General features: G+C 49.2%; 1 protein-coding gene across 4 annotated transcripts in view; it reads left to right on the forward strand.

Annotated features, from left to right (window-relative positions):
- TSC22D3 (TSC22 domain family member 3) overlaps positions 1–25099 on the forward strand; it is a 79337-nt gene extending 54238 nt beyond the window's left edge. For 2 of the 4 annotated variants that reach the window (XM_075538955.1, XM_075538956.1), the window contains 2 exons: positions 21796–21847; positions 23473–25099. In XM_075538955.1, the coding sequence (XP_075395070.1) occupies positions 21796–21847; positions 23473–23703 (283 nt within the window). In that variant the 3' untranslated portion in view covers positions 23704–25099. Of the gene's footprint in view, positions 1–20722; positions 21038–21307; positions 21454–21795; positions 21848–23472 lie in introns of those variants that run through there. The other 2 variants (XM_075538957.1, XM_075538958.1) reach the window with 2 other exon arrangements.
- Positions 25100–26091: the final 992 nt, after the last annotated feature.

A 26091-nucleotide genomic window follows, 5' to 3' on the forward strand; every position in this document is an offset into this window, starting at 1 on the left:
TTACAGGCATGGAGACGGTGTAGAGGGTGACTGTGGGTTAGAATCGACTTTGGGGAAGTAGACTTGCCCACCTCCTCATCCCCAGAACAACTTCCCTTAACCAATCTGGCAGTGTCCAAATTGAAATGTAGATCCATCCCATCCTGGATTCAAGGAGCAATTATTTTGCATAGAATTGCTGTGGTAATCCTTTAGTCGGTGTAAAGAGCCACCTTCAGTCTGAGGGCTGTCCCAGCTTGACCCTAATAAGTACTTCTTTCAGATTCTTCCCCCTTGGAGCATAGCCTTGCCTGGAAGTGCCCTCAAAACAAAAAGCAATACCCAGCCAGAGACTGTCCAGCCCTTCAGAATCACAGTCCAGGGTTTCAAACCTGCCCCCTACCACTGGATAGCTGTGTGGCTCCAAGTGGGTCATTTAATGTCTCTGAGTCTGTTTCCTCGTCAACAAAATCACATGAATGACAATATAATAGCCAATTCCTAAGACCGATCATAATTCAATGGAATGTTCTTAATATGATGCCTAGTGTCGGTAGTAAGTTATGTATTGGGCTGTAAACCCCAAAGTCAGCAGTTTGAATCCACTGGCTGCTTCTCAGAAGTTGAGGCTTTCTGCTCCCATAAAGTATTGTTACAGTCTCAGAAACCCACAAGGACAATCCTACTCTGTCCTTTGGGTCACTATGAGTTGGCATTGACTAGCTGGCAGCGTTTTTTTGTTTATTTTTAGTAGGTGCCTACTAAACAAGTGGTACGTGGAAGCTGATGATGTCATTATTTGAACTGAGATCTCCCTGTGATAGGTCAGGACCTGACAGCTGTTGAGGCCTGCCTTCCTGTTAAATGGAGATTTCCATGTGTCAGGTTTGCTTAAAGCAAGGCCCACCTGCAGGGCATCCCCCTCGCTGGTGATTCATGGGTAGGATGCATTCCACCCACCTATTTTAAGCTGGTCTACATTTTCTTCCCCCTGACACGGACATGTTTATACAGGGGAGGGCAGTCCCAGTCAAAACAAGATGAAAATACACTGCTGGCCCAGAGCCCCAGGCTAACTGGTTTCAGGTCCTCTCCCAGCTGTCAGCACCTCACAACAGGGTCACAGGGATGCGGGAGGGGGTATGCCCATCCTTACCTCCCAGCCTCCTTCCATCATCCCAGCTCGGTCAGTGTCAGGCAGTTGGCCATCACCTGACAGGGCTGGGAGAATGGGGGACCTTGGAGTGAGGCTTTTGCTGAGTTTTACAAGCAAGAGGACAGGGGCTGAGGGGAGCAAGGGCTACCCTCACCAGGCCTACTGTGAGTATTGTATCTACTGCCAGGGCTGCCTGGTATACAGGCAGAGAAGAAACTTCTAACATTTAAATATATATATATTTAACATATATAATGATATTTAATTATATTAATTTAATATATTAATAGATAATTTAACAATTTAGTTATCATTGCTGTGGAGTCAATAACGGCTCAGAGCAGCCCTGCATGGCCACCACAGAGCAGCAGAAAATGACCAAAGCAGGCTGGAATCCCCCCTTATTAGATTCATTCTTGGGGTTAAAAGGAAGCTCTCTGGGTAAGTAGAAATTAGCTCAGGGACTGGGAACCCATCCATCCCTGATCAACCCTAGACTCTCACTGGGGATTCATTTGTCTGCTGTGACCCCTTATCACTAAGGAGGTATTCACTGAGAATGCTTTGATGAGCTAGCCACTGGGGTCTCCTGGCCAGGACTCACTGGAATCTCCCCAACTTGTTCAAAGAAGTTCAAACAGCATCTTCATAAACAGAATTCAAAACCAAACTCACTGCCATTGAGTCCATTCCACCGCATAATGACCCTAGAGGACAGGGGAGAACTGCCCAGTGGGATTCTGAGATGATAACGCTCGACAACACTAGGAAGCCTCCTTTGTCTCCCACGGAGTGGCCGGTGGTTTTGGACTGCAGACCTTTACTTACGGTTTGCAGCCCAACATGCAACCCGCTACACACACCACCAGGGACCCTCAGAGTTCGCAAGATGAGGGTGGGGGATGGGGGGGAGGGAATCACCTTTGCCAGAAACTCTACCTCACTGAGAAATGCCCATTCAAGGCTTTCTTTTTCCTTCAGGAAAAAAAAAGTCATAGAATCTATATGAGGGAGTTTCAAAAAGTTGGTGGAAAAAAATCCATTCTCTTTTCATTCTATTTTTCCATGAATTTTCTGGATCCTCCTCATACAGAACCAGGGGTAGGGAATCCACTTTAACCACTTTGTAAGTATGATTCGGTTACAAGCACTGTCTGTGTTGGGCAACTATCACCACCATCCATTTCATCACTCCAAACAGAAACGCTGTACTCCTTAAGCAATAACTCCCCCTCTGGTCTCCCCCAAGCCCTGGTCACAACGAATACACTTTGCTCTCTTATGTATTTTCTCACACTAGATAGTTTCTATAAGGAGCCCTGGTGGTGACATATGTTAAGTGCCTAGGGCTTAACTGCAAGATCACCAGTTCAAGGCTCCCAGCCACACCACAAGAGAAAGTTGTGGCTACCAATTCTCATGAGGATTTGCAGCCTTAACCCCCCCCAGTTCTATTCTGTCCTATAGAGTCCCTATGAGTCGGAATCGACTCGATGGCAATGGGCTTGGTTCCATCCAAGAGGATCATATAGTGTTTGTCCTATTGGACCGGACTGACTTCACTCAACATCATATGTTCAAGGTTCATCCGTGTCATAGCATGTATCTGAACATCACGTTTCTTTGACTGAATAGTAGGCAGTTTGGCTTCTTGAGAGCAATTCCAGAACTATTGGGGGACATCCGCCAGTTCCCTCAAAGCATCGGGTAACCAGAATCCATTGAGATACCTCTCTTCCGCACAGCTGCACTAAGCCCACAGCTAGCCCAGATAGCGTCACTTCTCCCAGAAGCCCCACACTATTCAGGTCCCTTTTCTGAGGTAATCTAAGCAGTGTCCCTTCAAGACTTCAAACCCAAGGGTGACATTCATGGTGAGAATTTCTTTGATCTTGGCAGGGATAGGGGTAGTTTTATTCAGGAGGGCTTTTTCCCCTCTCCCATCCCCCATCATCCCGCTTCATCCACTCAAAAGGTTCAGGCCTGTTAGTTCTAAATCATTTCTTTTAATATCCCCGCCAGCTAAGACTTGGCTGCCCTGCTTCTGGGCTTTATCACCTCTGACTGTTCTCGCTGAGTGACCTGTTCCCAATTGACCTAGCACTTTTGATTAAAGATGGAACCTGACCAGTAGCTTAGCATTAGTGGAGAACCAGGAGCACACAAGCAGGCTGAATTAGTTATTTCATTTAATAGGTTGGACTTTGGTTCCAGGTCATTAGTGGGCACTTACTCAATTAGGCTGTGTTTGGGTTTCCCAAGTGTGTTTGATTTACACAATTCTCCCATGTTTTTAACTGCAGCTTTGCTCAGACAATGATTGTCCCTCAAATTAGACCAGAAAGCGAATACTTGACAGGACTTACAATTTTTCATAACTGGGGTCATTAGCAAATGTCCCCTATTACTCCAGGTTTTTTAATTTGTGGGTCAATAACACATTTGTCACATCCATACTGTGTGCCAGGCACTGGCCTAGGCCCTAGAGGTATAGTGGTTGAGTAAGTTCAGCCCACACCCTCACAGAGCTTAAATGCTACTGGGATGCTCAAATGGTTCATATGTTCAGCTGCTAACTTAATAGTTAGGGGCTTGAGTCCACTCATAGATGCCTCACAAGAAAGACCTGGTGATCTCCTTCCCCACAAATCAGCCACTGAAAGCTCTGCTCTGATACACATGGGGGGGTCGCCTTATGAGGCAGGCTCAACTGGCCGAAAGCCAAGCAATGCTCTCACTTGAGGCCTTGCCCTACCCCATTGCAGGCATTCTCATAGGAACGGAGCTTCTGACGATCCCTGTTGGTATTATCAGAGGCCCTTGAGCTCCAGATGTTAGAAGTCCTGGATGCATGAGAAGATGGCTAAACTCTTTAACACATAAATGCTGATGCCATTTTAGCATCCACCCCACAAACTCTCCCCTTCTCATAAACTGTGTGGATAACTTGAAAAACTATGGTGGGGAAAAATGTGAAACTAGTTCCGACATTAACTGACAGTTAAGAGATGCTAGACTTTGAAATGATGCTGCTCATTTGAAGAGCAGTTTAACCAGCAGTATTTGGGGCCAGGGGTCTTAGTCATCACAAACCCTTAGTATGGATAGAATTATCTCTCCAAAATATGTATTATAATCCCTAACCTCTATGCCTGTGGCTATAATCCCATTTGGGAATGCTAGCAAGGCAGTGGTTATGCCTTAGGCTGCTAACCACAAGGTCATCACTGTGAATCAGGAGCTGCTCCAAGAAAGAAAAACCAGGCTTTCTACTCCAGTAGAGTTCCTTTCTTGAAAACCCACCGGGCCAGTTCTACCCTGCCCTATAGGGTTGGTATGAGTTGGAATTGACATGCTGGCAGTGAATTTTCATTTTGTGTGTGTGTGTGTGTGTGTGTGTGTGTGTGTGTTTTGACGTTTTAGATCATTTTATTGGGGGATCATACAACTCTTATCACAGTCCATGCATTCATCCATTGTGTCAAGCACATTTGTACGTTTGTTGCCATCATCATTCTCAAAACATTTGCTTTCTGCTTGAGCCCTTGGTATCAGCTCCTCATTTTTCCCTCCCTCATGAACCCTTGATAATTTATAAATTATTACGATTTTATCATGTCTTACACTGTCCAACATCTCCCTTCACCCACTTTTCCTTTGTGCATGCCCCAGGGAGGGGTTATATGTAGATCCTTGTAATCGGTTTCCCCTTTCCCCACCTTCCTCCCCACCCTCCCACTGTCGCCACTCTCACCACTGGTCCTGAAGGGATCATCCGCCCTGGATTCCCTGTGTTTTCAGTTCCTATCTGTACCAGTGTACATCCTCTTGTCTAGCCAGATTTGTAAGGTAGATTTGGGATCATGATAGTGGGGGGAGGGGGAGGGGAAGCATTAAAGAACTAGAGGAAAGTTGTATGTTTCATCGTTGCTACACTGCACCCTGACTAGCTCACCTCCTCCCCGTGACCTTTCTGTAAGGGGATGTCCAGTTGCCTACAGATGGCTTTGGGTCCCCACTCCACACTACCTTTCAGTCACGATGATAAGATTTTTTGTTCTTTGATGCCTGACACCTGATCCCATCGACACCTCGTGATCACACAGGCTGGTGTGCTTCTTCCATGTGGGCTTCCATGTTGCGTTTCAGCGAGATGGCTGCTTGTTTACCTTCAAGTCTTTAAGACCCCAGATGCTATATCTTTTGTTAGCCAGGCACCATCAGCTTTCTTCACCACATTTGCTTATGAACCTGTTTTTTGACTCAATCTCTTTTGAGATATAAGCAAGTAGAGATAGGGACCGAGAGATGGAAAGCCCCATGCACATTGCCAAAGCTCAGGTGCCTAAAAGTACAATGTCCATCACCAAAAACTGTATCCTTAATGTTTGCTGATCCTGCCTTGATCCTGTTACCTTTTCTAAACCGCCCCCCCCCCCATTAATCATTAAAACTCATAGTGGCCCGATGAGGTAGAGTAGAATTGTCCCGGTGTGTTTCCAAGACTGTGAACTCTTTATGGGAGTAGAAAATTCTATCTTTCTCCCATTGCCGGCTATTGGGTTAGTACACCAAGGATCTAAGAGTTGGCATGGATTCAATAACATTGAGTTTAGTTTGGGTTTAATCATGTGTGTGTGTGGGGGGGAGAATTATGGCCACCAGAGGCAATTCTGGTTTAAGGGCCGAGGAGGAAGTTAGAGGAGAGCCACAGAGAAACTCTCTTGCCATCTTAGGGAATAACACATACTGAACCCTCAACAGGATGTTGATTGGAATGTAGCTGTTAAATGGCTTTAAAAGAAAAAGACGGCCTTTCATGCCAAATAATGCCCCTGTGAACACAGTGAGCAGTCCTATGTGTAACCCCCAGGGTTTTCTGGAAGAAGTGTGGCAAGGACCAACCACACACAGTACAAGAAGGGCAATATTCTCTATGTGCCCCTGGAAAGATTCATTAACACAGGATACAGTGGATATGGTGGGCAGATTACGCTGAGCTTTCTGGAAGAAGGCTAAAACCACAAAGAAGATTATGTTGAGGCTTGAATGTGTTGAATCCATCTGCAGAACTAAGAGACTCGAGTAAAAGTAAGCATTTGGAATGGGGAAGAAATAAAGAGAAAGGATCAAGGGATCTAATTCTAAGCTTCATCTTGGTTTATTATCAAGACAATAAAATCTTGAGTTTAGATGTCATCCATTTGGTCATATAGGGACGAAGAACTAGGTGGCATCTGGTTAAATACTCCTTATAAGAGGAATACTGTATAGTTATAAAAGAGAAAATCATTAATATAATATAATACAATGGAAGAAGGGTGATCCTTGTTAGACATTGGCAAAAAAAACTTGTTTGAATTATGTTCAAACATTCGATGCAAGGTAGAACTTTTGACCAACACAGATATCTGGCTGATGAGATTTCTTCTTTAAAAAAAAAAACCAATTTATTGGGGGCTCATACAAGCAATATCTTAAAGGCAGCATGTGGTTTCCCTTTGTCACTTACAGTGAAATGCAAGAAGAAAGAGACAGTCTACAAATGAACTGTGCAAAATGAAAACAGAACTTAGAGGTTTGGAAACTTCTGTTGGACAAACTAAGGACACGTGTCCTAGTATGTTCACCAAACATGTGGCTACATAATCTTTTGTAAAAGGCACTACGCCTGTGACTGATCGACCTAACCAAGTACCGCAACAGAACACCCATCAGCTAACAGTGAAGGGTGAATGAACCAAAGCAAAGAATGCAGCCTGCAACTTGGAATTCTTTTTTTTTCTTTCGTTTTTTTAAAAATCATTTTACTGGGGGCTTGTACAACACTTATTACAATCCATACATACACCCATTATGTCAAGCACATTTGTACATTTGTTGCCATCATCATTCTCAAAACATTTTCTTTCTACTTGAGCCCTTGGTTTCAGCTCCTCATTTTTCTCCTCCCTCCCCACCCCTTCAGCTTGAAATTCTATACGCAGGAAACTACCCAAAGGATCTGCAACTCTTCTCCTCCAAAGATGGAAAAGGGCCATCCTTGGAGCAGCTCAGAGATGAGCGAAATTGTTGGAAGGAGTGTTGGAAACCAGGGTTTCTTGGTTTCAAAGGATGGGAGCAGTCTGCTAAGGTTCAATAAGTGGGATCTTTGCTGACGGTTCCAGAGTGCAAGGCTATTCTTAAGAGGCTGGGACTGCCATGCCCAAGAATTAGAAGAGTAGGGTCTGCTGGGTCACCACTCAGGTGGCCTAGGAGAGTGGGGCCATCCAAAGCAAAGTGAGCAGACTTGCCATTCCAGCGGGCTGAAAGGCAGTGCTGAGGCCCAGGACCAGGGGCCTTCACCCAGAATCCCCAGGTGTGGCTAACACCCAGAGTCTGGAGAACAAGGGCCCTATCCCACATAGTCTCAGAAAAGAGAGGATAATTTTCAAGCCTTGAGAACTCTACTTTGTTCAGCTGGGTTTGGGATTTGTTTGGTGCCAATTATCCTTTCTTTCCAAGTTTTCCCCGTGTGTAATGCAAACTCTTCTTTGTGTTAACTCCACCGTTGTACTTCACAAATAGATGTCTTGATATCTAGATTTCACTGGTTCGCAGAGGGAGAGGAATTTTTCCTCAGATTGGAACATACCTAAAGGCTCACCCAAAGGCTCTGATCAAGATGATTCAGAAGATGAGACTTTGAAATTGATTTCAGATTTTAGGTTACTCATAGTGAGCCTGTAGGACAGAGTAGAACTGCCCCTGTGGGTTTCCGAGGCCATACACCTTTACCCGACCAGAAAACCTTGTCTTTCTTCCAGGGAACAGCTGGTTTCCAACTGCTGACCTAAAGCTTAGCAGGTTGACAGTGAGTTAGGTTTGATTAATGCCTGTGGTTACAATCCTATTTGGGAATGGGTTGTTTCTGTTATGTTAATGTGGTAGGGTTAGTATAGGTTGTGTGTTGAGTCAATCTCATTTGCAATATAAAAGAGATTAAAGGAGCAAGCAGGGAAGCAGAGTTGGGGAATAAGGCACACCATATGAAGCTTGCTCTGAAGAGACAAAGGACATTCTTCCAAAGCCAACAGAAGGTGAAAGCCTTCCCCTAGAGCCAGCCCACACCCTGCCTCTGGACTTCTCACCTCCCAAATGATGAGAAAATACTTTTCTGCTTGGGAAAGCCACTCAATTTTAGCATTCCTACTATAGTACTATTGGATAACCAGGGACACTCACTGCCATCAAATCAATAATGAACTCAGAGGGTAGAAATGCGCCTGGGGGATTTGAGACTGTAACTCTCTGTGGGAGTCAAAAGCCCCATCTTTCTCCGGAGGAGCGACTGGTGGTTATGAGCTGCTTACCTTGAGGATCACAACCCAATGCCACCAGGGCTCTGTGGCCAGGCGCAAAGTGCCCAGAAAATCTGGAAACACAGGTAAATATACATAATAGCCTCAAGGACATTTTCCATCTGTTTTTTGGGTGTGTGTGTGTGTTTTTGTTTGTTTTTTTTTTTTTTTAGTTACTATCACTGTTTCCAAACCTGGTGTCCTATGTATTCTGTGGGATACGTATGTGTGAGGGGGTGGTGGTTCTTTCCATTTCATGAATGAGTATCTGGTAGAATAGGGGGTTTAGAAGGCCTCTGGCTTCCTAATGGCCAAGAGAGAAAAAGAACTCTGGCCTCTTGACATCTGTCCTTGCCACCTGACCAAGTTCATTTCAAATGGATTTGAGAGCTGCATTTTTCAGAGAGCACCTCCTCTCATAGATGTACTCGGCAGCCCCGCTCAGTTCTACTTATCATCACTTTGTCTGAGATCTCAGTACCAGCTCGGTGGGCCAAACCCCATTACTTCAGTAGCCTATTGTTGGAGAGACCGCTCCTGTTGACATGACAGATACTTTCTGGATTACCTCCCCATACTGCTCCAGGCCCAGTTCCCCAAGGTGTCCTAGGAGTGCATGTGAAACTCCCTTTTTCTCAATTGCTGAGCTAGTAACTGTCTAGACTTGGCTGTTCCTCAGTTTCCATATTTACTGTAGCTCCTCTGCAACTCTGTCAATAAACTGCATGGTATTACTAGTTTTAGCAAATAACAGGATGGCAGAACTGTTGACCAGGTTGCGTTGGCTTGCTGTTAGAACTCTACCCCAGGACATGGGGCTTGGCTTCTTATTTCTGAAGGTGTATGCTCAGTGGCCAGACCTTTAAGCCTACTCGTGACCACAAAGACTGCTGCCACAGAAGCCGCACTGCTGACTTTGCTTGGTGTCATGAAGGAATCTGTAAGATTTTTTTTTAAAGAGAAAATACTTGGGCTTTTCCATTTGGGGACTATGTCCTTACAAGATTGTTGTGGCCTTCAAACAAAAGCTGTCCTGGGTAAGGTGACTTCAGTATGTAGCACTCACGTTGTTAGGAAGGGTTGGGGAAATGATATTTTAGGCTGGCACTAAGAATTTCCAGGCCTTGGCCCAAAATATCTTTCTCTTCCAAGCCCATCCCCCACCCTAGAGTGTCATAAGGAGCAAGAGAAGAGGTTAAAAGGGTCACTCAGCTGCTGGCAAGCGACCAGGAAGCCCAGGCCTTGTGGGGGGAGGCATAGTCCTTGTTGATCTAAGACTCGAACCTCGCTGGCAGTGTAAATTAAACATAAAAATGAAAAAAAATACTGAAAGGCTAGACCACATGCGGACTCCAGAGAACAGTGGCTTCCCCACCTGCTTCCCCGCCCCCAATGGGGAGGGGGAGGGGAAAGGAGGAAGGGAGCAGCAGTGACAGCCTCATGGCTGAAGAGAGGCTCCCTAATGCGGAGAGTAGGGCCCTGTGAGGTTGCAGCTCGGATCAGGGTGGGGATAGGCATGTTTGCAGAGATTCTGGCAAGTCTTCGGAGTCAGCCCCAGCAGGTTCCTGAGGGGAGAATGAGTCACACCCCTCCAGTTAACCCGGGAACCAATCTGTGTCTGAGTGGTGACAACTGTGGGGCTGCAGGAGAGCTGACTTCTGTAGATTGGATGTGGCTGTGTGCCGGTCCAGCCAATCGGGGTCTGAGTGACCCTATAGGACAGAGCTGATCTACCCCGTAGGGTCTCCTAGGTGGGAGCAGATCAGCAGGTCTTTTTCTTGTGAAGCTCCTGAGGAGATTTGAACAGTTGAATCACCATGGGTCCTTAGAGAAGTGGCATTGGATACTTGAGTCAAAGACTGTTGATTTTGAAACAAGTTGCCTTTCCCCGTTCTCTACCTGCATTCTTTGCTCTTCGGCCTGCTCCCCATATCCCCAGCCTCCTGGACCAAGAGTTTCCACGGACAGCTGTAATGTATCTTAGATGTAATCTGTTACTCGTAACACCCCTCCCCCCGCCCAAAAGGACAAACCAGTTGCTGTAGGATGGGTTCAGACTCATGGTGAGCCCGTGTGTGTCAGAGAAGAACTGTACTTCCAAGGGCTTTCAGGGGCTGGTTTTTCAGAAGGCGATACACACACCTCTCTTCTGAGGTTCCACTTGGGAGATTCAAATTTCCAAGCTTCCAGGGCTTGCGTTCATGCATAAGTGTTGGCAGCTGATAGTGGCTGAAGGTGGACACCTTCCCAGGGCTGTTTGCAGTGACAAAGGAACTTTTCTCATTTCACCAAGTTATAAAGATGGTATTAGAATCCAAGGGAATTACTTTGATGACATTTGGGGACACCACAAGAGTCGAGTTGAAAAAAGAGCTTTCCCTCACTGCCCTTCAAATCACACTTCTCAGGTAGCCAGTCACATAAAGCACCTCCAATCAAGTCTGGCTCTAGCTAGACGCATCCTCCCAAGGAACCTGTAGGAATCAATTCTTAGGCATGTATGTGATTGATTGGGCACAAATCATGCCTGTGTTTGTTTCTACTTCATATATGAGTCTCTTTGAGTATCTGGTGAATGTCTTTGAAAACTGTGGTCCAGGCAGAGTTAGGACTTCCCATTTCCCATTGTGAGGTGTTAAGCCTCAAGCTGGTTTCCTCTCTGCCCATCTGACGACGACTCTTAATTTCTCAAGACCCTGTCACCTATGACCCCTGAAGAACATATACTCAGCACATGAAATATGGGCAGCGATGATAGCTTTGGATGCTCTGGCCTGGCTTCAACTTGCCATGCCCTGTCCCTGAACTATCCCTTTGGGGTCACAGGGAAGCTGACAAAAACTGAACGTGTGTGCACGTGCACGCGCAAATAAGCACAACTGGGAGAGACCCTGTGTCCATCTGCCTAGCTCCATGAATTGAACTGTGAAAATGTCAAGAGGGTATTTGCATAATTATACTGTGCTTCTGGGTTTCCTTCTTCCTGATAAGGTGTGCATAGTACAGGCAGCCCCGCCACCCCTGGTTAAGAACAAGATCGGTTCCTCTGTCTATAAGAATTTGTAGGTCAAGAAAAAGCTTGAAGCATTTTTCTTTCAATGAGTTAAAAGCTGCACATGCAAGACATGGAGGGGCTTGTGATCAAGACTTGGTTATGGCAATAAAACTACTGGAAAAAGAAAATACAGAAAAAAATTTGTCATGAGTAGGGGTTGGTTGAATCATTTCGAATGAGGGCAAATTTACATGACATTAAAGCAGAGGTGCACCCCTTTGAAAGTGTGGCTCCCCAGGGTGCTGCCAACAACCCAATCTCAAACATTAGGCTCCTGAAAGGGCCCACCCACTACTCCTCTTGGGCATTTCCCATTCCTGGGCTTCAACCAGTTCCCTTGCCAGTTACCCACAACGAATCACCTTAAATTGTCAAAATCCTAGTCCATTCCGGTTTTTGCTTCATTGGCCATGACAAAACCGCTCAGAGCTGTGCATGACAGGACCAATCGGAGCAGTCTGTAATTCAGCTGTCTGTAACCCAGGGACGGCCTGTATACCTTGTCAGCAGTTCTTAGCCGATGCCGGGAGGCCTGCCTTCACTCCTCCCAGCGCTCCTTAGCGTTCCCTGGCACTGGTCCCATGGCTGGGGGGGCCCTGCCCAGGGAAGAACTGGCCCACTTTCTCTCTTCTCTTTCTATTCTGGGAGTAGTGTACGCCTCCACCCCCCCACGCCCCACTCGCCACCTTCCTCACCCCAGCAGGGCTGCCTTGTTTCCAGCCAGGGAGCCAAGGAGGGTGGGGTGGCTGGCAAACTGGAGGCTTCTCAAGCCCACACTGAAGAGCTCTGCCGTGAGGTAGGCACAGTACAGTACGAGAGCCGGGGAGTGGAAGGCTCCTATGCTTGCGCATGGTGGCTGAGGAGCCTGGAGCCTGAAGAGGCCGGCATTGTGACCGTTCTTCGATTCCCCTGAGCCCCCAGGAACCTGGACCACTTCAGAGGTCACCCGTTCTACATTGAGCCTTACAATGGTAGCCAGGTGCTCCGCCCGGGAGCCCCTGCCCTCTTCAGAGAGCCCTTGTGTGCTGGCTCTCCATCCTCAGCATGATTCCTCCTGGTCCTTGTCCTCCAAGCATTGCCAATAGCCCCAAGTCCTTCACATACCACTCAAGGTAACCGTGGTAACTGCCAGAGCAAATGGTTTGGAATGACAGCTCTTGGGACCTGCTGCTCCACACAACAGGAGGGTTGGGGAGAGGCCCTTACGAATCACCTTCAATTGTAAAACTCTCGGTTCTGTTCCCACCCGTTGCCTGGCGAAAGACTGTGCAGACAAACCAATGTGGAGAAGGGCTGTGTTCTCAGCAGTCAGGATTATTGTTGGGTGACCCATGAGGGGCACGCGGCAGGGAGAGAAATGTTCGCCTCACTAACAGAATACCCACCAGTCTTCGGGGGGGGGGGGATAAGGTGCCTTAGCAGCTGCTTCTCAGGGACACAGAACGAGAGTAACAACAAGAGCTGACCCAAGGAGGGAGGTCCAGAAATTGACAGATTGAGCGATTCCCCCGTACTCAGGACCCTGACAGCTCTGAGAGCCAAAGTCCATGAATAATTCCATGTTTGACAACCTCCTACTGTCTTGGAAAATGGAGCTAAGTGAGGGACACTTCCGGGCATGGGCTATCACGTCAGAGGAGGGGTAGGTCCCTTAGAAATACCCAAGCGTTGAAGCTGCTGTGTTATCCTTACCCGGATGGGCCCTAGCCACATGGTGTCGAGACGCCCGCCCTTCTGTGGATGGAGATGATGGGAAGGGATTGGAGAGGCTTTTCCCTTGAAGCTGACATTTCACTGAGGTCTAACCTGGAAGGGAGACTCTTGGAATTGCCACTGGAAGGCAATGCACTTCTAGACTGGACTCCCAGCGGGGATTTTTTCTGTTTGTTTGTTGGTTTGATTTGGTTTTTTTTTTCTTCCTTGAAGGAAACATTCCCTTGTGTAAGGAACCCGACTGGTGTAGTGTACCAGCTATATTCCACAGGAGAAAGATGCAGCTTTCTCCTACAGTAAAAATGTATAGGCCCAGAAACCCACCGGGGCAGTGTTCCACTCTGTTCTATGGGGATGCTGGAATTCAACTCAGTGGGAGTGAGGGAGTGCTTTGAGTAGACCTTTTCTGAATAGAAACTTTGAATGGAATTGAATGATAATGGCAGTGTGTATGAGAGAGAGAGATATTGTGTTTACTACAGTTTACAAGCTTTTCTTTCACTGTGTCATCCTTGAAGAAGGGTAATGAGAAGGGTAGAACAGGTGAAGAGGGCTTGGTAAAACGAAGGAGCTACACTTCTCGCAACTACAAGGCATCAAAGGAAGGGAGAGCAGCCAAAATATTGACCTAACTACAGAAAACCCAACTCGCCACCATCGTATCAGTTTTGACTCGATAGGTCAGATTCAAACCACCCCTATGAGTTCTCAAGATGGTAACTCTTGATGGGAGCAAACAGCCTCCTCTTTCTTCAGATGGTCTGCTCGTGGTTTCAAACTGCTGACCAAGTTAGCTGCCCAACACGTGACCACGATGTCTCCAGGGCTCCTGCAATATAGACAGACCAGTTTGTGAAACTTAGGATCCACTGAGCTCAACTGGACCTGGTGGCCAACACTCCGCGTCCTGCCGAGATGCCTGGAGAAACCCCACTCCGCCAGGAGAGACCCATATGGGGGTGAGGAAAGGGACTTGACAAGAGCCATTTCTGACCTTTCTTGAGACAGACATGGGTAGATAGGATGCTGTCAAAATGGAGTTGTTTGTTTTCTTTTGTTTGGGGTGACGCTTGTCATCCCTAGTGTCACTAGGAGATTGTTTGCGAAGCTCACATGAGACCCTGTCCGGGAGAGAGCTGAAAGGCACAATTCATCCCTCCTGCAGTCATTGGGTGCCAGGGTTTGCCCCTAGTCAATGGCGTGTTGCTTTTCAAAGAGGGTCTCCATCTCTGCCAGGGTTCTCCTTGGGCTCCCTTGCACCCACCATCACCTTCTGCATTGACAGCTGCATCGCTCCTCTCCATTTTTCTCCTCCCTCCCTGCTCAGCCCCCCCCCCCCCCAAACTCAGGGTTCCGGGCCCTGGCCAGGCAGGGCCAAGCACGTGATTCCCAGAGAACAAGGCACTTTCTCTGTCGCGGCCTTTCCTCCGTGCATCCTTCCTCCTGGACGTTGGGGATTTTCCATGAAGCCCCAGGAAGCCTTCCAGTCGCAGTGGCCTCCCTGAGCGAATCTTCCACACGGGAGTGGGACTTGAGGGGCAGAGCGAGGCAAAGCCAGGCGCAAGGATGGCATGTCCACCTCCTTACTCCCCCAGTCTCTTCCGAAAAGGGGACAAGTAAGTAATTAGAACTTGACAGAGGTGCAGACGGAAGGGGCCCGCCGAGGTGGAGGGGTGAGTGGAGAGGGATGTTTTTCAATCGTCTCATGAATGCTCCCCGAATGCTCGGGTGTTCAATATCCTTTTTATATTTCCCTTCCCAGCCCCTAACCCAGTGTTGGCTCTGTGGCTTTGTGGCACCTCTTGCCTCATGTCTTTTTCCTCTTCTCCTGACACAGGACCCTCTGTTTTGCTGGCAGCGTTGCTGGCTCTTTGGGTGGAACATTCCCTGTAGAAAATCAGGAAGACTTGCCTATAAATAGTTTCCTTCTGGCTGGGGGGGGGGCACAATGCTTTAAGTGTGACAAAAAGGGAAGTGAGAGGTACCCCCTCGTCCCTACCCACAACCTACCGCACCCACCCTCGTCATCGGTGTCCTGAGGATCGAGCCTCAGGGCTTTGGTTGCCGGGCTCTGCCCAGGATTTCTTCCACGGTCCCATGGGAACCTAGAGTAGGAAGGGCTCTTGTCCCAGAGGGCCTGGCTTTTGAAGTGGAACACACCGGAGGGAATGGTTGAGTGGGAGGGGGGTGTGTTAATGTTGAGACGCTGCCCCCTGGCTGAAAGTGAACAAGTAGGCTACCAGGAGCTCCTGAAATGGTGGGGAGAAGAGAACTCCATATTTGTTCTACCGCCCTTCAGCCAGGCAATCCCTCCTGAGAAGGGATCGGGCCAGCGCAGTGGTACATTGCAAACAGGCTGGGGCTGGGTGTTTTGTGGCTTTGGAGCTGGAACTGAGAGCCAGTGTGCTGTGAGAATGCAGAGAGGGAGCTTGGGAACATGTTGGGGGCACTGGGCTGTGTAATTCCTAGGTCGCTTGTTTCCGGGATGAGTCTCAGCTCTATAAAGCATGGTGAGCATCGTGGATCAGTTTGTTTGCCGGGGATGCTGGATCAGATAGCAGAGAGCAGGTACCACATGAACTAACTCACTGCAAGGTTTGGGCCCACCTGTTGTATGCAGAGGAAGATTCTAATGTGCTGAAATTCTACAGAAAACTCTTTGGATCCCACCTCCAGTCTTATCCACCCCACCCTCATCCATCCCCTTGACCTTGGGGAAAATAGTTTTGTTGAATCTAGGGGAAGATTCCAACCCCTCAGTGATCACTCCCCACCAGACAGCATGCTAAGTGAGGTGTAGTGTGGACTAGAGCTAGGTTGAGTGTGGGCGGAACCTAGGATAGCCTTTCAAAATGATTTTCTTTAGCTAAATCCCATATGTGAACTCCTAGGGTATGTGTGTGTGTGTGTGTACAGCAGTTTAGTTGACAAAGAATTGGTGTACCACACAATTCAATGATTTAAGAATATTAAAAAGTTCAGTATATTAAAAAGTGTATTCATCCCCACAATCAATTTTAGGACATAGTTTTCATCCTTGTATCCATTATTATTAGATTCCAATATCGACCTCCCCACCAACTCCTCTGCCATAACCCTAGAAAAGTACTCATGTATTTAATATCTCTCTAGATTCACCTAGTCTGGATGTCATATTTTAAAAATCATACAGAAGAGATCACAACAACAATAAATTAAACCACAGAAAAACCTCAACCCAAAAGAAAGCAGAAGATAGGTAGCACAAGTTAAAAATGGGTCAAAAGGGAAACAAACAGTAAGATGTTAAATTTTAACTGAACTATATCTGCAGTAATCCACTTAACAGTGCATGCGTGCCTGGCCAATGGGCCAAGGGGATTCAGTGGCGGTTTAACCCAAGTGGGGGCTCTACCAATGGATTTAGGGCTTTCATTGGCATCCATAGCCTTATCCAACCGGGTTGAACATTTGTTTTCTTGTTGGTCTTATTCTGCTAAAAGCTGAGCACAGCATAGGACTGGGGGCGGGGGTGGAGGTGGGGGGTATTAAAGGTGTTAGTTAGTGGGACCCAGCAGCTTGAGGTGTGACAAGTCTGAGTGAAGTATGAAGTAAATCTGTGGCAGCTCCCACTTTCTCCTGCAGAGCAGCAAATGACTTTGAACCTCTGACTTTGCAAATAGCAGCCCTGCACTTCCCCAGCAGGGCCACAAGGAGCCCTAGTGGCATAGTGGGTGCACGTTGGGTTGCTAACAACAAGGTCAGCAGTTTGAAACCACCAACCGCTCCTCGGCAGAAAGATGAGGCTTTCTACCGCCATCAAGAATGAACAGCTTTGGAAACTCACAGGGGGGCACTTCTGCCCTGTCCCATCAGGTCACTATAAGTTAGAATCTACTTGATGGCAGTGAGAGACAGATCATTTTCTTCGATGGTGCTTGGCTGCCTTTGGAAATGATTTGGATAGTCCAAATCATTTGGAACTTCTGACCCCTTCTGTTCTCCCTACCCTACTTCCCACCCACCTCCCAGCTGCTTTCTCAGTCTCTGGGCCTCCCTCAGAGAACCTGCTGGTACTCTAGGGGCATTTCTCCCGCCTTGGCCCCCTTTTCCTTCCTCGCGCTCCTGGAAGCTCCAACAGAGGCCCCCAAACTGCCTCCGCTCACCCTTCCCAGCCTCTACTCATTCACTCAGCAAATCCCTCCATTCCCTCAGGCTACCATCTCCCAACCCCTGCCCCACTGTTAAGTATGTGATAGGACCAAGGTTGGTCTCACGTCTGGAGACCTGGGCTGCAGCCTTGCTCTGTGAGTGATTCGCTGTGCCACCATGGGCTGGGCCAGGGCACCTTTCGAAGCTTTCTAAGTGTGGATTTTTGTTTTCACACCTGTCGCAATGGTGGCGACAGCATCCACAAGGCAGGGTATATGGTGCAGACCAACCACACCATGACTGAGCCAGGGGTTGCTCTTTTTATCCAGAGGTGCTCTGGCGGTGCTGTGGGTTAAGCGTTGAGCTGTTAACCACTAGGTTGGCCATTCAAACCTGCTCCAAGGGAGAAAGATGAGGGTATGTGCTCCCATACAGATGGACAGTCCCAGAAACCCCTGCTAGGAAGACTGTGGCGGTGGGTTATTGTCAGTAGGGCTCAAACTCAGCTTACTGGCTCACTGAGGTAAGGGCACAGTGCAGGACAGCGAAAAAGATGAAGGCCCTTGACCAGATGGATGGACACAGTGACTGCGACGATGGGCTCCAACATCAAGAGAATTGTGAGGACGGTGTCACCACGAGTCAGAACAGACTCAATGGCACCTAATCGCATGATGAACTTGGAGTGTTGAGGTGGCCCAGTTGGTTAAGCACTCGGCTGTTACCCAGCAGGTTCGAGTCCATCCAAGGTGCCTTGAAAGAAAGCCCCCGGGAGCACTGTTCTACCCATAGGGTTACCCGAAGTTGGACTCAGCTCACTAGCAACTAACTGGTGACTTGGGTGTTTTGGCTATTGACTATTGTCACTGGGACTCAAATGTGACTTCTCCCATTGAAGCATAAGTAGCACTGAGGTTGAGTCGCCAGGTTGTGCAGTCCATTAAGGACTCACCACAACGGTGCAAGTTGATTCGCCCAGAGATAGCTCGGAAGAAAGGCCAGGTGGTCAACTTTGGAAAAACCAGCCATGGAACATCCCATGTAGCTCAGAGTTCCACTCTGCCGCACACAGGCCACCATGAGTTGGCATCAACTCGATAGCATCTGATGAACTGGTCTCCAGAGAGAAGAGTCGGTTGTCTTCTATTCTGTGTAGGATTTCCCCAGCAGCGTTCATTCCTCTCCACGTCCCCCTCCCACCCCCACCCCAGCCCACCCCACCCCACCCCACCTGACAACCTAATTTACTGCTCTCTCTTCTTTTCATCATCTTCCTTGGCATCTTGGCATAAATAGCCATTATTAATTTGGGATGCACTTACAAGCTAATGAAAGGTCGCTTCAGAGATTTCTGGATTAAGAAAGCTCTTATGTATCATAGAAGGCAGATTAATATATTAGGAAATTCCAAAATCAATTAAGCTCCTGATTTAAGAAGTTCTGTCTAGGCAGCCTAAAAATATAGTCTTCACCTTGTGACCTCAGCGTTAACAGAATGTTCAGAGATTGGGATCCTCTTTCAGCTACAACTGGGATGAAAAAAAAAAAACCCATGGGAGGCTGGTGCAGTAGATTGATTTGGATAGCTCCGTGTGTCAAAGCCAAATTCACTGCCCTCAAGCCCATTCTGTTCATGGAGACCCTAGAGGACAGGGTAGAACTCTCCCTGTGAGTTTCCCAGATGGCAACTCGACCAGAGTAGAAAGCCTCATCCTTCTCATGTGCCGCGGCTGGTGGCTTCCAACTGCTGACCCATGTGTAACTACTACCCCACCAGGGCTCCTCGGCTCTCTGCACATAGAATGGCTGTGGATCCAACGGAGATCCCAAGGCAGAGTGACAAACATTGACTGTTCAGTGAATAACTACCCCGACAGAGGAAATCAAGACCTTCCTACTGGGCTTGGCTGGGGACTGTGTGTGTCGGTGCCAGGCACCTGGTTAGAAGAACGATCCCAGCGCAAATAATAATTAGCTTGTTTGCAACTAAGAAGGCTTCAGTACTTTTCCAATCGCATGATTGCATTGACGTATTGCTTTAGACCACAGTCTGTGGAGTATTGATTCATGGGCACTGGCCTTAGATTCATCCAAACGACTGTATATGTGGTGGAACCCAATGTTCTCCTTATGGCCCTGGGTTGTTTGTGTAAATAATACCCCTCCTTGCATCACCTGCCCTCTTGGCCTGTCCAGGGTGCTCCGTCTGGTTGCAATTTTTCCTTCATCCACCAGGTGGCCTCACTTAGGAAAGAGCTGCCTCCACCACCACCACCACCCTTTGTTTTTGTTTTTAATCTTGGGGCTTAAAAGAATGAAATTCTATCTCTCTGATGGAGGCGTATGTTGTGCTTATTAAGCAACACCCATCTTTTCCTGCCCCTCGGGCTTTAGAATGTGTGTGGGTGTACTCTGATGATGTGACTGGACCCCATCCCAGGGCAGGTGATTTCTTGGGACGATTTCTATCTAGCCTTGCTTTACAGTTTTGTTGGCATTTTCTGTGTGTGTGAAAGTTTACAAATCTTAAAAAGAAAAACACGGCCGTGTGAACCTGGATAGGGTTGAGTGTCTTTTCCATGAAAAGTCGGCTGTGGAGAGCAGGCTGGTGACTTGTGGTTACTAGTAACCGGCCCCTACCCTGTCCTCCCCAGCAGCTCCTGGGGGAGGGCGGGCACCTAGCCCCAGCTACTCCGATCTCTGAGCTCACCCACTGTGCACCCTCTCCTCCATACACCTGCATGCACAGACTAGCTCCTGAAGTAGAAGGAAGGAGGGGTGGGTGGGTGCAGGGGTTTCCAGACTGGTGATCTGGCTGACTAGGTGAGGTGACAGTTGAGTGGGTGGGAGGCTGATGGTGTAGGTGACAAAGCAGGGGTGGACGAGAGGCTGAAAGGGTAGGTAGTGGGAAGATGTTGGGATTCCTGACCCGGCGTGGGGGGGTGGGGGGGCTTAGGGGGTTGGGATGGAGTGTCAGGGGTTTTTTGAAGCATGCCAAACCTTCAAGGTATACCGGCAGCCACCTCCAGAGAAGCTTGGGCCACTTGTCCCAGCGCTACTCTCCACTGACAGTTCCTCCCTCCCACTGGGCGTTGGTCCTGCTTTACTCCTCTAGAACTCGGCAATCTCTCCGGTTCAGCTCCAGTTTGGTTGTTACCAAGCGCCAGAGCCCTCCTTTGGAGATGCCAGTTGGCACCAGAAAGTGCTGAACTGTTTACAGTTCTAGCCCAAGGTTCAGGGAGGGGATGTGTGGAACTGGGCCCTAAAGGCCGGTCCAGAACTCATTTGCATGGCCCCTGACGCCATGTGACGCAGCCGGCTCCTCCTATATAAAGAAGCAGGAACAGAAATATCTTTGAGTCTGTGCTGGACTGGCAGTCGTGGAGTTTGTGAGACATTAGGTGACACCCTCTTCGAGTCACTTCCCTTCAACTGCAGCCGAAGTGCCTGCCGACTCTTGGGTCCTTCCCCTCGGCAGCCAGCGCCCCGATCCTCACCACCGCCCAGCCTTCCCTGGCCCCGCCGCCCACCCGAGCACACCATGAACACGGAGCTGTACCAGACCCCCATGGAGGTGGCGGTCTACCAGCTGCGCAATTTCTCCATCTCCTTCTTCTCCTCACTCCTTGGGGGAGATGTGGTTTCCGTTAAGCTGGATAACAGGTAAAATCACTGGCCCAGGCTCAGCTCCAAGCCGAGCTGGCTGCCCGGCAGAGGCTTGGCCTCCAGGCAGAGCTGGGAACCCGCGTGGTGTCGCGGGACCCCGCGCTCCCTGCGGTGCAGCATCCTGGGAAGGGGCGGGGGGGGGGGGGAGGAAGGAACGCAGGGGGCGCGGGACGGGCGGGGGTGGGGGTGTTACCCGCCACGCGCTGGGATCCGCCAGCGAGCATTCCTGAGGTCGCTGCGCCAGAAGGAGTTGCTGCAGCCGCACGCAGGGACAGGCAGCCTTAGCAGAGGGGTAGTGGGGGCCAGGCACAACAGTGGGGGACAGGGCTGGCCACACGTGTCTGGTGCCACCAGGGAGGCCAGGCCGGAAGCTTGGGAGCTTCATAGGAATTCCTAGCTAGCTTCCAAGCCAGGTAGGTTTCCCAGAATGAGTGGACAACAGGGACTTGGTCCACTTGTCTCCCATTGTTTGCTCATCACCCCTCCCATTGTTTGCTCATCACCCTGGCCAGGCTAGCAGGCCTTGCTGGCTGGGTGCTCTCCAGTCTGTGCTCTGCGTCTTGGCGAGCCAGCCTGGGTGGGTGCTGCTTCTGCAGGGGCCAGGAAGGGTCGTGTGCACAAATTGCCCAGCACCCTGGGCCAGGGAGGCTGAAGCCAGGTAGAACCAGGACAGATGGAAGCCATTGACCACAGCTACCAGCAACTCCGAGGGGAGCCGAGTGGGTAACCTGGCCACTTTGCTTTTTGTCTTACAGTGCTTCCGGGGCCAGCGTGGTGGCCATAGACAACAAGATTGAGCAAGCCATGGTGAGTGACTTCGCTGCATGTCCATTCCACCCAAGGGGGCAAGGGGGGGGGTTGGCTAGCTGCTGCTTATGTAACTTGGGACAAGTTCCAGAGCTGGGGACATAAGACGGTGGGGAGGGGGGGGGGGAAGCTGGCAGGCACAAGAACTTGAGGAAGTCCAAAACCTGCTTCCCATCCCATCTGCCTAGAGGGGCCCCTTTGAGGGCATTTTCAGTGGGCCTTGGCTGGACTCCTCTTTCTCCCCTTTTACTCTCTTCCCCTCTGGTTCTGCTGAAGCCTCTGGCTCCCTCCTGGGTCCACAGAGGCCAGAGCTCAGAACCCACAGTTGTCTGCACAACCCGCAGTTGGCAGGGGACAGAGCTCATTGGATGCGACGCACTGCAGTGTCTCTGCAGAACAGTAGGGCTGGGGTGAGGAGTTGGGAGGAAACAGGAAGCAGAAAGCAGAGCACCCCATCTGGTCTACCCCCACCACCACCAGGTGGAGGGCCACTCCGCCCCACAGCCAGCCCGACTGACTACAGGGTGCAGGGATTTGGGGCTTCTAGTGGTTTAAAACAAAAACAAACTCACTGCCCTGAAGCAATCTCAACTCAGTCACCCTAAACAGGACAGAGCAGAACTGCCTCTTTGGGTTTCCAAGGCTGTGAATCGTTAAGGGAGCAGATAACCTCATCATTCTCCCTCAGAGTCGCTGATTAGTTTTGAAGTGCTGACCTTGTAATTAGCAGCCAAAGGCATAACCCACTACATCACCAGGGCCCCTTAAATAAATCACAAACTATCTCAAGATAATCGAGTCAAGGACAATGCATAGTGACCCCCTAGGACTGGATAGAACTGCCCCGGGGAGTTTCCGAGACTGTAACTCTTTGCTGATGTAAAAAGTCCCGGAAATGGCTAATGGATTCGAACTGCTGACCTTGCAGTCAGCAGCTCAAAGCCTAACCCACCACAGGACCAGGGCTCCTTCAAAACTCAAACTCATTGCCATCAAGTCAAGTCTTAACTCAGGGTACCCCTATAGGACAGGGTAGAACTTCCCCTATGAGCTTCTGAGATGGGAGCTCTTTATGGGAGTACTAAGCCTTATCCTTAGCAGCCACTTAATGGTGTCCTGGAGCCTTTGAACACAAGCAGAGAGGATGCAGCCACTCCTGGGGTCTGCCCCAGGTCCAGTGGTCAACATCCCAGTCTGGCCTTGCTGCAGGACAGCTGCAGACTCAGAATTCTGGGTCAGGAGGAGGAGAGGAAACCCTCAAAACCCACTTGGTTCTCTGGGTGCATATTTGCAAAAGTAGGCCAACTTCAGTGCCTGATGTTTACATGGGGCCATAAGCAAACCCCTCTGTAGCAGTCTCACTCCAAAGTCACCGGAAACAGCCAGCTTTGAAAGTTGTCGGGGCTGGAAATGGGAGCGGTAAGGGGGTGGTGCGGACTTACCTTGTTTCAAGCTGTCCCACCTCAGACAGGTCCCTCTGAGAAAGGTTCTGGGGGGACCATTGACCATTGAGCTGGTTGGCAAGCAGCATTGGTCACTTTGAGGGGCCAAGCCGATGCCCAGATGGCCCAAGGGACGTGGGTGGCTAACGAATGGCTTGCTTGTTGTTCTGGCCTCTGCGGCAGGATCTGGTGAAGAACCATCTGATGTATGCTGTGAGGGAGGAGGTGGAGATCCTGAAGGAGCAGATCCGTGAGCTGGTGGAGAAGAACTCCCAGCTGGAGCGCGAAAACACCCTCTTGAAGACCCTGGCAAGCCCCGAGCAGCTGGAGAAGTTTCAGTCTCACCTGAGTCCTGAAGAGCCGGCCCCCGAGTCCCCGGAAGGACCGGAGGCTCCCGGTGATTCTTCGGTGTAAGTGGCTCTGTCCTTGCGGTGGGCAGAGCCACTACACTTGTTCTACCTAGTTCTTCCCCGTTTGTTTTTGGCTCCCCAAGCGTCATCTCACGTGGAGAACTTTACACCTAGCACAGCCGGTGCCAAGAGATGTCCCAAGGACATGGCCATCTGGGTCCACTCCAGTGGCAGACCCCTGACAAAGAGCAGGTCTCTGGAGGCTGAGTTGCATGGGGCTTAGTCACCCCAAGTCAGTGAGCCTGTAATGCTACTGCGTCTTCTGGGCTCCCGGGGCCTGGAAAACTTAGCTGTAACTGGCAAAGGAGGAGGAAAATTTGATGAAAAGGTAGTTTGAGCTGAGATGCCAGTTTGCTCCAGAAAGTTTCAGGGGTCTGTTTTTTCTGTTTTGTTTGGTTTTTTTTTTTTTTCATTTCCATGGACATCTTCAACAGCTTCACTTGACGACTGTTCCTCTGAAGAAGCCACTGTATTTTCAGCAGAAGCAACCTCTCTCTCTTCTCCCCTGCCTTGCGCAGGCAGGGGGAACAGACGGGAGAGATCGAGCCAAATCAGCCTTCTGTTGGTGAATATGATAGAAATGCATGGCTTCGTGCACAGCCCGATGTGGGATTACAGCTTTGGGATGACCGCTTAACACAGTTCTGTTTGGTTAGTATTGGCATAGTTGTTTGGTTTATATATATATATATATATAGCCATAAGTGTGTGTATATATACCCATAGGGCTAGACCCATATCATAGTGTAGCGATGCATTCATTTCCACATACATCTACATGTCGAAGGGCCTGACCAGCTTTGAGAGAGTATCAACTGGTCCTTGTCTGTTAAGTTGATTGTTGGGACTGTGTTCATTAAGCAGGTTGTTCCAGTTTGTCCTCTAGGTTAATAAATAAGCTGCAGAGTTATAATAAAGGCAGAAGGGGGGGGGGCGCAGCCTTGGAATGGAGCCAGGGATGCCTTGTTGCTGCACCCTTTCCCCATCTGCCCATTGGAGGCCTGTGAAGTCCTCTTCCAAACGCCAAACCCGCCATTCACTGGTGCTGACTACATAGAATGGGGTTGAGAGAAGATTAGCTTGGGTTCCACCTTGCCATTTAAATGCTACCCCACCCCACCCTTTTTTTCCTTTCTTTTTAAAAATTTTTTATTTGTCTCCTTATCCTGGTGGGAAAAGGTTCCACCCAACAGCATAGATTAACTTGCTGCTGCCCGGGTGATGCACTCAGGGAGGTTGTCTCTGGGTGAGCGGAGGGGAGAGGGTCATGTGGCAGTGAACACTTTCCACTTTGTGACACCTTCCCCTGATGTCTGTCTCCAGGATTTGGAGTTGGAGTTTTCCAAATGTAGCTGGAAATTTCAATAAACTTTGCTTTTTTCTTTTTCAAAAAATAAAAATGGAGTCAGAGATTTAATGGACTGGGCAGTTGGCGGGGGTGGTTGTCATTGGGGTGGAGGTGGCAGTGGTAGTGGGGGCAACTCTTGGTAGAGTTACACCTATCCAGCACAATTCAGCACCCACAACGTACCAGGCCTGCGTTCCTCCCATACTCACCCACTTGGTACCCGTATGAAGTCCACGCCCTTGCTTCTCCCGAGATGATAAGAAAGCCAAGATCCGGCAAGTTGTAGTCATTTTCCCAAGTCGCACAGCTCTTAGAACCAGGGGGGATTCCAGCACTCGCCCATCCAGCTCAGATCTGCTCCTGCTCTCCTAGAGGAGCTCTGGAATGGGTGGCCAGGTGATGATTCACACATCACCTCAATTGGAGGTTAGGAGTGATTTGGGAGGAGGGATACCCCAAGAAAGTCCAAAAGGAAAGGGCAGACTGTAGGAGTAGAATATACTAGTTGGGAGTGAGGAAAAGACCCAAACAAACATAATGGAGTGTCAAATGTGTAAATCAGTTCATGCTTTCTCCTAAGACCAGCTTCCATTCTATATTGGATAGCCTCAAAGGAACTGAGAGGGCCTTGGGAAAGGATGGAGCCCATTTGAGATAGTACAAAGCCCACTCTCCATTCTCTCCCCTGCCCAACCCCCACTGGAAAGATACTTGTCCTGCTACTCCATCTGTCCCTACTGAAAGTTCTCTTGAAAAACCCAACAGCTTCCTGGACAGGGTCAATTCTAAGGGTCCTGACTCTAGCTCCCCTTTGCTTTGCTTCTATTTAGGGTTCACTATCACCAATCACTGTCTCCCCAGCCACAGGTCTTTGGCTCCTGGAGTTCTGCCCAAGTCTCCTACTCTTGTCTGATGGTTATTAAGTGTCTCCTCAAGCAGACCCCATCCTGGACCAAGAGCTGTGTTCTAAGTCCACCACATTCCTCCCCAAGGAGATGCTCACTCCCCTGGGAGGGACTTCCTTGCCACCTTCACTTTCTCCAC

This window comes from Tenrec ecaudatus, chromosome X (assembly GCF_050624435.1).
Source record: "Tenrec ecaudatus isolate mTenEca1 chromosome X, mTenEca1.hap1, whole genome shotgun sequence".
Lineage (NCBI taxonomy): Eukaryota > Metazoa > Chordata > Mammalia > Afrosoricida > Tenrecidae > Tenrec > Tenrec ecaudatus.